The 14,209-nt window shown below is 35.4% G+C and overlaps 1 protein-coding gene across 6 annotated transcripts in view; it reads left to right on the top strand.

Annotated features, from left to right (window-relative positions):
- NF1 (neurofibromin 1) overlaps nt 1-14,209 on the top strand; it is a 274,044-nt gene that overhangs the window by 251,535 nt on the left and 8,300 nt on the right. For 5 of the 6 annotated variants that reach the window (XM_073235127.1, XM_073235128.1, XM_073235126.1 and 2 more), the window contains 7 exons: nt 1,029-1,186; nt 3,443-3,565; nt 3,953-4,083; nt 4,266-4,366; nt 5,418-5,560; nt 5,927-5,973; nt 7,767-7,983. In XM_073235127.1, the coding sequence (XP_073091228.1) occupies nt 1,029-1,186; nt 3,443-3,565; nt 3,953-4,083; nt 4,266-4,366; nt 5,418-5,560; nt 5,927-5,973; nt 7,767-7,983 (920 nt within the window). The remainder of the gene's footprint in view (nt 1-1,028; nt 1,187-3,442; nt 3,566-3,952; nt 4,084-4,265; nt 4,367-5,417; nt 5,561-5,926; nt 5,974-7,766; nt 7,984-14,209) is intronic. The other variant, XM_073235129.1, reaches the window with a different exon arrangement.

Below are 14,209 nucleotides of genomic sequence, written 5' to 3'. Positions count from 1 at the left end.
AACTAATTTTGTAAATGTACAGTATTTTATATGTGGGTTAGTAGTAGGAAAGTTATCATTCTTCTAATTGCTAATGTTTACTTTGGCTCTTAAGCACAAACCAGTGGAATAATTAAAAGAGATTATCTTAAAAAGTATTGGTTTGCAGGAAAAGGCCTAGGAAAAAACTAACATGAAATATAAGCAACCTTACATGCTTAATGATAGACAACTGTGCTATACAGATTTGTAATAAGATACACCACGTTTGTTTATTTACTCATATCGCACTAAAGTTATTAAAAAGTTTTCTATAGTACAGATTTAGATGATAAGGTAATCAATTCATGTCTGCTTTTGTACATAGTTTTGGGTAATGGATTTCTCACTATAACATGGAGAAATTACATGAAAATGGCATCATTTGGAGAATTTTCTATATTTCAATTAAAGTGTCTAAGTTTTATGTACAGCATTGAACATGTGAAAGAAATCTTAAATTTGTAGAGCTTATGTCATCAATTTATCAGCATCCCACTTTTTGGTTAAAAGCTCTCAGCAGCTTCCCCATGAGATTTTAACAATGTATGTGAAAGCTTTGTAGGCATACTTGGTTTTTTTATAGCCTTATTCTTCAGCCATTCCTATGGTATTTTTGAGATGCACTTTTTGTTATGGAAAGAAGAAAAGTGAATTTGCCTGTGTTCTATCTAAGTATAAATTATCATTGATTTTTTTGATTTTTAGACCAATAATACAGTGCCTAGATTTGATTTTCCCTGATTAAAAAAAAAAGCAATGCAGTATAATTCATTGAGTACCCATGATGTATAAGATACCATGGCAAGAAAGTGGGTACTACCTTCCTAGGGTACTTCATGTATCCTAAGGATACATGAAGAGCTTGTACCCTAAAGCCCATTAAAGTGCAGTTTTAAAATTAGTTAATTATTGTCCTTGGGAAATAGGACAGCCAATTGGGAGGGGCAAACAGTGGTTGTATTTGTCACCATGCTAATTAGTTCTTCTCAATTGTTTAAATCTCTCAGGACACTGAAGGAGAATCAGCCATGGTCCTCCCCCAAAGGTTCTGAGACATACCTTGCAGCCTCCTACCCGACCGTGGGCCAGACCAGTCCCCGAGCCAGGAAATCCATGAGCTTGGACATGGGGCAGCCTTCTCAGGCCAACACGAAGAAGTTGCTGGGTTAGTTTATTTAAATGATACAGAATTTTTTTTTAATGGTCAGATATTTTCACTCTTAGAAAATTATTTGAAGCTGTTCAAAATTACCACATTTTCCTGTTTTTGATACAGCAAAGTTTTTGATGCCAATTATAAGAGAGTTTGATAGATGAGTTACAGCATATCAGTTAAGGTAGAGGAATGAGAATAGGATCTTGAAACAACTTTTTTCACTTCTTAGCCTAAATACTGTGGCTCTCTGTTTTGTTCTGCCTTGGCCAGGCAGCAGGTAAACAGAGATAGGAAAGTTATTAGGTGTTCACAAGAAAGGAGGAGTCTGTGCCCTCAGGTGCAGGGCCTTTAACAGTATCCTTCCCAAAGTTACCATCTGAGAGCAGAATACATCAAGATGGTATGAAGTTATAATAATAAATCTTTTCTTTAAAAAGACAAAAAGGTAAGATTTTTCAGTTACTGTGTTTTTGATTATTATAAGAAGATAGGATTCTTTTTTGCTCATTTATATCAACATTTGTCAATGACAAGAACACCTAAAATATTGTGAGACCATCATTGAAATTGAAAGTAAACAGTGAGAGAGCCCACTGAGCCAGCCTCACCACAGAGGAAATGCAAAGGTGCCCTTACATAACTTTGGCTAAAGTTTCAATTGTTACTGGAATACATCAGTATCCACATTTCAGTGACTAACACTGTGAATCGCCCAGTGGGTTTCAGTTACCCTGGCAAGCATATTTTTAACTATCTTTAGGTAGAGAAAATGTGTTCTAAGGGAATCAGTGAATAAACAATGACATGTGAAGTAAATAACCTGTAGTGAACCATGAAAGAAATTGAAACCATGAAAAGCCACAAATGTTGATCACTGTTACTGATCACATAGGGCTGCTACTTTATGTTAGAGTTCCTTTCTATTTATACTTTGCCATAAATAATCTTCTTGGAGTTTCCTGGTTACTTTGTGTTTTGTAATTCTGGATTTTCCTGCCAAGGAAGTTGTAAACTAAAAAAGAGCTTCAGAGGAAATGCAATATTGAATTCATTAACCCAGATAGGTGCTAGATGGAAAGGTTATGATCTCTGCCCTGAAGAGCTAATAGTTTGGTGGCTGTGACTTATAATCGGCCAATTACAACAGCATACTACCATTAAGTAGTATGTCTTGATGAGAGGAAACTGAGGATCTGGAAAAATCAGGAAAAGCTGCAGAGAGAGCTTTTGAACCCAGTCTTGAAGGCTAAATACATGCTTGTCTGATGGACACAAGGTAAAGAAGGCATGCAGTCAAGAGGAAAAGTGAGGAAAAGCCATTTGGGTAGGAAATGAGGCTAGAGAAGGATTAGAACTAGATCGTACAAGCTGTATGCCGTGTTGAAAGACGCAGCCTTGTGATGTATCCATCAAGGTATTTAAGTAGGGAAGGGACATTACCAGATTTTTTCAGGAAAGTTTTTCTGGCTATATTTCAGAGAAATAGGAAGAGATTTTTGGCAAGGGGACCATTTAAGAGATTGATACCGAAGTCCAAGCAAAAAATGGTGTAGGCCTGCCATGGAAGAATGGCAAAGTAGAATCAAGTTTGGGATAAGTTTTCTAAAACAGAGCAGACAAGATTTAGTGCAAGTTCCAAGTAATCCATTTTCAATACTTTTACTTTAAATAAGAGGTATTTAACACTAGTGTCATATATGATTAGAGAAACTCAAAGTCAAGTGGGAGATAGTACTACTTGCTATTTTTGAAGCATCTCCCAGTGTCTCTATTACTTAGTGCTTACAGGCATATGCTTTTTTTCAAAGCATAAAGACTTAAAATCAAACTTTGATCTTGCCTGTGTTTAGAAATTCTTCATATGTTAATTATTTCTTGGCACCAGCAGAATTTCTTAAATTGAAAAACGGCTGTTCAGACATAGTCAGTCTTTGCTACTGAACAGTGCACACCCCTGAATTTATTATTACAAATTGTACTTATTGGCAGAGTTTGGTTTACCTCCAGTATATTGAATGTATTCTCAGTTTAATTTGGACCAATAGAGTATGTCCTGTCCTAGAAGAGAAAGCTACAGGGCCAAAATTCCTTGAGAAGACAGAGAATAAAGGAAAGAAACTCTGTCCCAGGGATATGTTTGAGCTTTCTTTGGGTCCTAAAGTGAAAATTTAAACATTTTATGTCCAGACATTTTCTTTTTAGTATATTCCTATTCACAGACACTGTGGTTAATAAACTTCCATATTCTGTAACTTTTGTTTATAGGAACAAGAAAAAGTTTTGATCACTTGATATCAGACACAAAGGCTCCTAAAAGGCAAGAAATGGAATCAGGGATCACAACACCCCCCAAAATGAGGAGAGTAGCAGAAACTGATTTTGAAATGGGTGAGAAACAAAGTTAATAATTGATCTAGATCATTGAAAATGAGTTGGGAGAGTACATTAAAGCCATATTTTCTTTCTAGCCATTTCTTAGACTCTTTAGGATGAAATATAGAAACATTTGCTCTGTTTCAAAAGATAAGCCATACAAGCCCTTAAAATGACAGTTATCTGAAACCTGTGTAAAAAATAATCATATGATAAACAGCTAGCCAAAACCTTTTTATAGGTGAACAATAATTCTGTATAATGTTTATGTGGATATTTTAAGTGTCTGCTGATAAGCTATTTTAGTTTTAAAAGTATTGTTAAAATATGTCAGGTAAAGTGATATCTAGTATGTATATTCAATTAATACAGCTGATCATGTTAACCCATATCTTACCACAGAAACTCAAAGGATCTCCTCATCACCACAGCACCCACATTTACGTAAAGTTTCAGTGTCTGAATCAAATGTTCTCTTGGATGAAGAAGTACTTACTGACCCGAAGATCCAAGCACTGCTGCTTACTGTTCTGGTAAGGTTTCTTGCTTTTTAAATTCCACCCCCCCCCCCAAGTTTTTATTCCAATCTACACTTAGAAGACCCTTAAATATCAAAAACATGAAATGAAGGCTGTGTTCTGCTTCTCATCATAATAGTTAACAATTCAGCCACAAAATAAAAAGGTTTTTTGTTTTCTCTTTTGCATGTCGGCAGGCTACGTTGGTTAAATACACCACTGATGAGTTTGATCAACGAATTCTTTATGAATACTTAGCAGAAGCCAGTGTTGTTTTCCCCAAAGTTTTTCCCGTTGTGTAAGTATCTCCTTTTATGTTAAACTTATCTGTCTTGAAGTCAGATGTTTTATAAAAACTTAGGAAGTATCACCCAGTAATGTTCACTGATTGTAGAGAGAGGATTGTGAGACAGTGTGATAGTAATTTTAGCTTAGACACAGTAGGTTTAATGGAGACCAGACTAGTTTTGGCCTTTTTAGTAGGAAAAACACCTTTTTATCATGATGATTTTCTTAACTGGTTTGCTGTGACGAGCGTTGTTCATTTCCTCACTAAGGAGCACAGCTTTAGACTGCCATATTCCTGTTATGGTTTCTTTTTCACTAGAGCTTTTGTATTTAGCCATAGCTGAGTGAAAACAAAATTGACCTCCGATTTCGGAGATAAGAATTTTATTCTCTCTTAAGGGATAAAATCATATTAACCTCAAAGTGTTCAAATCTAAAGAACCCAAAGAAACAGGAGATTCTCCTTATCTAGGCCTTCTATGTAGTATCTTTATTTCCTTATTTTTGTTTAATCTCATTTAAAAATTACAGAGTTTTGTATAGTTGACTCTGGTTATTTTTATTAATGGAGTGTAGCTAGGTTAGAAGTAGTTAATTTCTTAAGTTTAAATTGGATCATATATTCCACCCCCTTTAAACTAATCTTGCGTTCCTTATTTGATTTGATTCAGCATTTTTTAAACAATGATTGATACTAAATTTAGTTTTAACTCCCTGGGTACATATCAACAGCAAAAAGAAATGGTCTTAAAGCATGCTGAGTGGCAGACAGAAGACTACCTTGTCTTGAACAGTCCACCATATATAGTTAGACATGATTATATTATAGTACTAGTGGGTTGTTTTACCATATTTTCCTTGATTAAAAACAAAAACAAGAGACAAACCAAAAAAGCAAACACACACATTCATTATAGAAAATTTGGAAAAGCACCAGAACATGACCACTCATCTCCCTTCATTTTTACACATTGTTCTAGGAAATATATAATACGTTCTTCAGTATATATTTTCGTTTAATTTTCCTTTAAAATGTTCCTCTTTTGACTTTTACTTTTTAGGCACAATTTGTTGGACTCTAAGATCAACACCCTGTTGTCATTGTGCCAAGATCCAAATTTATTAAATCCAGTTCATGGAATTGTGCAGAGTGTGGTGTACCATGAAGAATCCCCACCACAATACCAAACATCTTACCTGCAAAGTAAGTAAATATATTGGGAGGAGGAGGGCTGATGGCCTTGCTAACCTGTGTGCTGTTACTGAATGCACCCACTGAGGAATTCTTTCTAAGGGATAGGCTGATTCATACTTCTCTCTCCATGTGCCATTTGCTAATAACTCTTTTAATTATATGTTCAATATGTAACTGGTTGACAACTTTAAGTTAAAATATGGTCTTAAATTGAGTACATCTTAAGAGAGTATTAGTCTACTTTGACACTCATTCTTAAAGAATATTTCCAATGTGCATGTAGGTTTTATATGCCATCAATGTAATTTCTTTAATTTCTGTTTAGATTAAAAGAGTGTCATGCTTATTATAAGAATAACATTTGATTTGTTGCAGGTTTTGGTTTTAATGGCTTATGGCGGTTTGCAGGACCCTTTTCAAAGGTAAGAAAATATGTTTTTCTCTGTAGATAAAATAAAGGTTTTAACCATGTTAGTGTGCCTGCTTTAAGAACACAGAATCTTCTGAAAACCAGAATGATTCACAGTAAACATGTATGCTTTTGTATAAAAAATTTTCTACCACAAGATTATTTTCAAGAAGTGGCAACCTTTAATCTGTTTATATATTCGTTCTTACAAAAAAACAACTCAATTCAATTTAAAACCACAGACCTCCATTTCAGAAGGGTATGATAAACCTCTAAACTTTTCTGCCCTCCGTCCTTCATGTATTTGATGATCCCATTGCACACACTTACGTATCTTATAATTAGAAAGGAGCATTACTTATGGATAAAACCTACCTCATGACCTGAAACTACTATAAGGTTATATGTCAATTAAATCTCAGTTTTTAAAAAACTACATAATGAAAAAGATCTACTTCATGAAAACATTTTTCCTTCCAGCCTGTTGAATTAGGTTCATTCTTCCTTGAATATAACCTCTCATTTGCTCCTCTTCAGTTTGTTGCTGTTTGGCATTGGTTGATAGAGTGCTAAGTGTGTATTTAATTATTCTGTCTGTACACGGTCTCTCTCCAAATTGGTTGAGGTTCCTTGAAGGCAGGATTGCTACTTCATCCCTTCACAGTCCCTAATGCAGGGATCTAGATACAGGGTTGCTAAGTCAATGTGAATTATCTTAAACCTTGTTCTGATTTTAAGAATTAGGTGTTTAGTTTGTGGTCTTGTTTTGTTATCACTATCTTTTGATATGCAAAGGCTGTCATTTAAAAAATGGGCCTAAAATCCGTGGATGTTTTATTGCCCTTGTCTAGCTTGGATTAACACATAGTCTACAGGCACACACCTGATCATTTACATTTGCTCTCTTACAACACTAAACTATGTTTTCTACCTTTATCTTGCATCTACCTACCACTTCAGCATTTTATTTAAAAATAATAATAATAATAATAAAGGGAGAAATGTGGGATTCACATATAAATCAAGTATAAAAATCAAACGAATATTCATATTTGACCTGATTGTTTATAGTTCATAATGAGTGATCAAAACCAAAAGTTTCTGTGATGAATGCCCTTGTACTGTTCAGCATGTAAGAACTTATTCACTATGTAAGAATTTGTTCACCATTTAAGAACTTGTTCGTTATGCTTCAGAAGATTGAAGACTGACAAGAATTAGGCTGGGGGTGGATTAATGATTGTGCATTGAGCATTGACTCCCCTATATAGAATTTTATTGTTGTTAACAACTATTTGATCAATAAATATGAGAGATGCCCTCTCAAAAAAAAAAAAAAATGGGCCTGAAGTCCCAGAAATAAGTCTGTCATGTAGAAATTTTGTACTTTAATTGCCAGAAACCTTTTGAGCCCTTCACAGTTTTTTAGTTAGTCTGATCTCTAAATGGCAGCTGTAATAATGATTCTCTACTCATTGTCTCTGTTTTGGAAAATGAGCTAGACATCATTGCCGATGATTGTATTTTCTCAGGATTAATTCATTTTTGTCTGTGCATGCCTTTCAGTAATTGCAGGTTGATCTGGAAGCTGTAAGCAGAAGCTGAAAAATATTCCCAGTTGTTAAGTCCCATGGTAGTCTATAATTATTACTCCACCCCCTTTTTTTAAGGATCTATACTACAAAGGAAGACAAATAGTAAATTAAGTCCCAAACAAAAACTGAATTAATCCTTTTTGGCTTCAAAGGGGATTTACAAAAAAAAAAAAAGACTGGAGCTAAAATAATTTCCTATTTTCCATTACAGCAAACACAAATCCCAGACTATGCAGAGCTTATTGTTAAGTTTCTTGATGCCTTGATTGACACGTATTTGCCTGGAATTGATGAAGAAACCAGTGAGGAATCCCTCCTGACACCCACATCTCCTTATCCTCCTGCAGTGCAGAGCCAGCTTAGTATTACTGCTAACCTTAACCTTTCTAATTCCATGACCTCACTTGCAACTTCCCAGCATTCCCCAGGTCAGTAAATGTAATCTTTATGTAAATTTGAGCAATAATATTAATATACCAACATTAGGAATTCCCTTGTTATCAGTTTATAGTAGATTTTGTTCCTTTTTATCATGAGATTCATCTTAATTTCTTCTTTACATTGTACCTGACTTGAATTTTGTTATTCTATAAAGCTTTCTACTTTCAAACAGTTATACATAAGATAGTGAAATGTTCATAGTGTTCACATAGTGTTCCAAGATTGATAAGTTTTTAGAGTTTGGGCAGGAAGAGCAACCTTGAAGGTACATTATCCTGTAAGTGAAGAAAATTATAATCCCCTTGCTAGATATATTAACCTTGACTGAAGGGCTTCTATATCTCTGATTCAACATACTATATCCAAAAAAATATCACCCCACTTCCCTAATGCCAGCAACAGCTCGATCATCCAGAGACCAACCTGAAAATCTAGGAGTAGAGAACAACCAGACAAAAAAGGCATCTCAAGAATATTATCTTAAAGCCCATTAACATATGCCTTTCTATGACATAACTCTTAGGTCCAAGTGGGGAAGTATATTAATTGAACATGCACCTAAGAGGTAGATAATGCTGAGAAGCAATAACTCATCTCTCGGGTGGGACTGAGACAAACAAGATTACAGAAATGGCGAACCTACAGCTTTTTGCACTCACTCGGTGTCAGTGAATAGTTTCATACAACTGTGCCCAGCCCTGAAAGTGTTACTCAGTACAGAACTGTCATGTGTGTTATGACGACAGTGGGTAATGAAGGAAAGCTCATGATGGTCATGCTTTCTATTTAGAATGATAACATTCTAAAATGGTTAAAATAAAAGAAGTTTCATATTAAAGGTTCCATTATCTGAAAAACATCTCATTCTGTAAGGAAAAGTTCTCTGCATAGTTCTTTTAAGCATGAGCATGGATTTTCTCTTAAAAAGCCAAATGATGTATTGTATTTTGTGGTGTTCAAGATCCATAGTTTATAATCCCAGTTTTGCACAAACATTTAAGCATACAGATTCGAAGTTTCTGAAGAACTTGGCAAATATCATATCCAATTCGTATTATAAGCCATTATGTTAAAAAACTGTATTCATGTATCAAGTTTTGGTCAGCACAGGAAACAAATTATTTGATCCAGCATTTATTTTTCAATCACCTTATTGCATCTAGTCAGTAAAAAGATTCCTTTTTTTCCTCGAGAAATAAGAGAATTTTGACCAATATTTATTTTTCTCGTATGACCATGTTCATTTGCCCCCATCACGTACTCCCTAGACAGTGTTTCTCTAAGTGTGGTCTGGGAGACTGGCAGCAGCATCATTTGGGAGCTTGTTAGAATTGCAGGTGCTGGAGTCCCACCACAGACTTCCTGCCCAAGAAACTCCAGCAGTGGGGCCCTGCCATCTGTATCATAATCTGTATTTTAATAAACACCCCAGCTCATTCCTGCGCACACAAGACTTTGAGAAGCCCTGCCCTCGTGTATGCCTGTGGTCTTGCCCCGCTATCAGCATCGCAACTTAAAGCCAGAGGAAAACTTAAAATGTACTTTCTTCTAGATATTATAGCCACTGAATGCGTCCTCTCACCACCGTCCTCACCCCAATAAAATCTTAGCCTTGTGGAGTTAGGGGTACTAAAGAGGTAATTTAGTTTAGGTGCGCAGTGTTCTGCGCAATGAGGAGACAGGTGTAAGCAACTAAGTTAATTACTTTACCACCTAGTTCTTACCTAGAGCCAAGGCCAGTGCTACCACATTCATCGCCTTCCATATCTATGACACCTCTCTCATTTCCTTTCCCTTCCCATTTTTCTTTCATTTATTTGTTTATGTATTTCTGTCTCATTACTCCCATCTGCATTACTGTAAGTCCTTTTCTTCCGTGGAGCTGTTTTCTGGGTTTTTTGTTATTTATAATGCTGATCACAATTAGAGAATTCATAAACTCATATCTATATTGGTCTTATTGTTTTTAAAGTTTAGTTCATTTTGACCAAACTTTTGCCTCTTGGGCTACCAAAGTGGTGTTGAACTTGTCAACATAATTAGTTGTTTTTATATTGACATTGTTTTTACCCACACTAATTGTTAAGGGGCTCTCTGACCACCATTGTCCACTAATGGAGACAATAAAATAATCACATTGAGAATAAAGGTACCATTACAGTTCCCCTGCTAGTTGATTAATTGCATATGTCTTATGTTAGTTGCACATTAGCCATATCATTTGCTTAAAAAAAATTCCTAATTTGCAGCTGCCTACTTAAAATTGTTTATAAAAATCAGAGAATAGCGTATATGGTTTTGGTTACAGTCTTAAACCGATGGTGTCACCTCCAGTAGTCACCTCCAGTAGCTCTCCAAAGATGGCTGCTTGAATAGACTTACTGCACCCTGGAACCTCTGACTATTCTCAAAAGAAAGTGAAGCTTTAAAAGTAAGACAACTCATTAAGTAGAATCATGGTGTTCAGCATTTCCTGGCTCTGGATTGTAAACTGTTTGTCCTTTGGTTTGTTAGATTTTTTTACTACATGTTTTTGGAGAAAGGGTTTTCTTTTCAATAGTGACTTCATTTCAATGAAACCCATTTATATCTCTAAATTGTGGGCTTATCTCCATGCAATGATCCCAATTTCTCTATGTACCTAAGTGTGTTTTGTCATTTGCTGTTATGGGACAACTCTTGAGTTATTATTTTGTTTGTAATTAGGTATGCTGCTTTATATCTTTAGCTCCATGTAATCTTATGTCCTTATCTCCCCCATTCTTTATGGAACTGAGTTTGCTGATAACAAACACATATAAAAAAAGTGGTGAATCTTATCTAAATTCCTAACTCAATCCATCATTTCAACTTTGCTATTTAGCTGTTATAGATACCAAAATATTTCCCTATCTCCACTCCCATTAGCCAAGTCCTATGCAGAAGTATTTAAAGAGGCTCTGTGTCACTCCCTGAAACAGAGCTAAGTGTGGTTTACCATCCAATTATCCAACATCAGCCTTCTTTAAGCAGGTGAAAGCCCTGTTGCCCTGTCAAAAAGCAAAAGTTACTGATTGACACACAGATCAGCTCTTTGCTACAACTGTCCATTTCAGTGTACAACTCTGCATTCTAGATATTTGGTGTTTTTAGTGGCAGGACAGCCTCTAAGCTATAGTTTCTTTTGGTCTCCAACACTCTCTGTTGTCACATCAGGTAGATAAGAGATTCATAAACTCCCTACCTCCCAAGTATTAAACCTTTCTTAAATAAAAATTTGGGTGGTAATTCATCAGTCACCAGCTTTTAAGTAACTGGTGTTCTTTTACATACAGCAATTGTTTCTGAAAATGCATTCTTCTTGATGAATTATCATGGGCCACTTATCTAACCCCTTAGCACAAGGAGGATTGTTTTTTAAGGCCATGTTTAAAAATAACATAAATGACTGTCTTTTGACTACCTCCCTGGTAGAAATTGAACTTGGCATCAGTGGAGCCAATGGGCTGTACTCAGACTTCAGTACATATAAAATTTTGTTAACTGAGGCCCTTTTAATCAAGTGGACCTGAAATGTTGCCTCTTCAGATTTTCCCAAATACCGCAAAGAGAACCCCAAAGAGAATCCATGAAAGTTACTCTATGATATATAAGAATATTTCAAATATGGTATTGTAATCTATTATTAGATCTAGTGCAGCTGAGCCAGTCATGAACTGAAGGAACGCAATTAGAACTAGAAAACCTATCTCCCTAAAAATGCCATATATGAGACTTCATCTTGCTTACAGCCAAGCCATGAGTGGTACTCTTAGGTGGTAAACAAGCCTTTTTAAAGCCATATTTTGAATGTTTTATAACCATTTTATTTTAGGTACGCATTTCAAGTGGTCTCCCTACAAACTCTAGATATTAAAGAGCAAGTGTTCTAGAAATAAAAATCGAGATGGAATTATATGGACTTAGTACTTATTAAAAAGAAATAGATCCATTTCCAATGTGTTAAAATTTAATTTATACCGTACCAAGGTGTAATATTTTTCACACTGTAATTTAATTGAGTAAGCATTTGAACACCTATTTTGTAAGTGTATACTAGGCACTCTGGTACATTTAAAGATGAGAGGGACCTTGGTCTCTAGAGACTACAGTTTTTGCTTATAGATCTTAGCATTGGGTTTTGAGATAAAGTTGTTATTTTCTTCTGATCCATCGTTGTTTAACAAATTCTATTCAGGTTCTTTGATTTTAAGGACGATATTAATATTACCCTGATCTGTGGAAAATAATCAAAATTCCATATGTTTATCCTATAGATCATTCATTGTTTACTGTACACAACAGATTATGTTAGACCCAGGGGAGCAGGGAAGCCAGTAGGACATGGTATCTGCCCTCAACTAGCTCTCAGGGTAATAAGAGTAGTAAAATGTACACAGATGACTGCTTTGACCTCTTTTTGTCATCCTTGTCATGTTGTACCTTGTACTGTAAGTACTCTTGTAGTTCAAAGGGACATTTGTTTGGAAGAATCAGGTAATAATGGCAGAACTTTTATAATATTTTAACCTGAAAAAATGTGAGATATGTGGTATTTTTTAACAAAAACAAGGCTATTATCTATTGTTAATGTTTTTTGCTAGAAAACAATCTTTAAATTTTTTCTCTGATCAGTGTATTTTACAATTAGTATTGGAGTATGAGCTTTTTAGAGCAAAGCCTACTTAGTTGGGCTTTATTTTAAACTCACCTCTTCCTCTTTGTTTTGAAGCGGCTGTGTCTGTCAGTTATTCACTCACTTTGCTTCTGCAATGCAGACCTCCCTCCCGGGATGCTGGGTGGGTCAACTAGGAATCACAAGCATTCCAAAACCAATGTTGCTATGAGCTGTGTGCACAGTGAAGGTTCATCAAAACCATTTCTCTAAATTTAGACCGAGCTCCAAGTCAGTAACACTCCTAATATGTTTACCAGGTTTTAAATGTATCCCTCTTAGAAGAAACTTAAAAGCCTCTATTTTGAGACTATGTAAAATCCCTGAAATGATTTTCATGTTTTAGGGAAATGCTTAAGAGTGTCCAAAAACTTTGTTTGGTTTGGATTTTACTTCTCTTTGATTCATTGTTCTTTTTCTTTGTTATCACCCTGTTCTGTATGGGAGAAAATTACTTTAAACTGAGCAATTGCTTGGTAAAATTTCTGCTAATTTTTTATCTTTTTAGTTTAATTCTTGATTTAAACTAAATTCTTAATTCTAATAAAGGTGGTAAAAACACACCTATCTGTGAGAGTATAGGTTCTACATTTATTTATACAGAGTCTAATATTTAGGAAACTGATGGTCAGAGTTCAGTGATTAAAACCATATTCCTCATGAAACCCTGGAAACATAATAATTTTCCGATAGCTAGTCATATTTCACCCTTTTAAACAATCTTAGGGACCTCACTCACTTTTGTTTTTTCTTCCATTCTGTGTCTGAAGCTTCTCTGCCTTGCTCTAAATCAGCGGTTTTCATGCAGCTGTTCCCTCACCAAGGTACTCTTTACTTTTGTCCTCTTTGCACGAAATACGGCTTCTCCTGCACTCTTCCTGGGCATATAGCATGAGACTTCATTCACCATTCCTTCAAGCACAGTCTGGCTCAGCACCTGAAGACTTTGTAAAGCCACCACTTTAAGGTCTGGGTGCTTATGGGCACTGCAGGGCTGTGTCCTGCCCGGTTCAGGAGCTGCTCACACTGCCCTTGCACACTGAGGATGCAGTCCCGACCCTGGATTAACACCGCCAGGTCAGCAAGAAACTTCAGGGAGAGTTCATAGACAAAGCAGGGTATGTGGTTTGAGGAAGAGTTTTTAGCTTGGGAAACACTTGTTTTCCCCAAATATAAAGTTGACCCCAGTTTTTCCTTAGAAAGTAAATCACCTGCATTTAAAAAAAAGAAGAAATACGGTCCTAAGTAGCTCTAAGGACTAAGAAGAAAAAACATATCTATATCTACTGTATAAATGATGCCTTTTCTTTCTTTTACTCTTCTATAATTATTATACAGAAAGATAAGACCTACTAGAAAAAGAAATGTTAGCAAATGATGAAAGTCCCTTTAAATTCTTCTTAAAATTCTTATTGTTTTGTATATCTAGCTCAAAATACAAATATTTCTAAATATATATATTTAGTATGATTCCATGAATTTATTTGTATGTTCTGTACAAGCTGTGGATACCTTTCTTC

This window comes from Manis javanica, chromosome 4 (assembly GCF_040802235.1).
Source record: "Manis javanica isolate MJ-LG chromosome 4, MJ_LKY, whole genome shotgun sequence".
In the NCBI taxonomy this organism is placed as follows: domain Eukaryota; kingdom Metazoa; phylum Chordata; class Mammalia; order Pholidota; family Manidae; genus Manis; species Manis javanica.
This window is presented reverse-complemented; position numbering and strand designations above follow the sequence as displayed.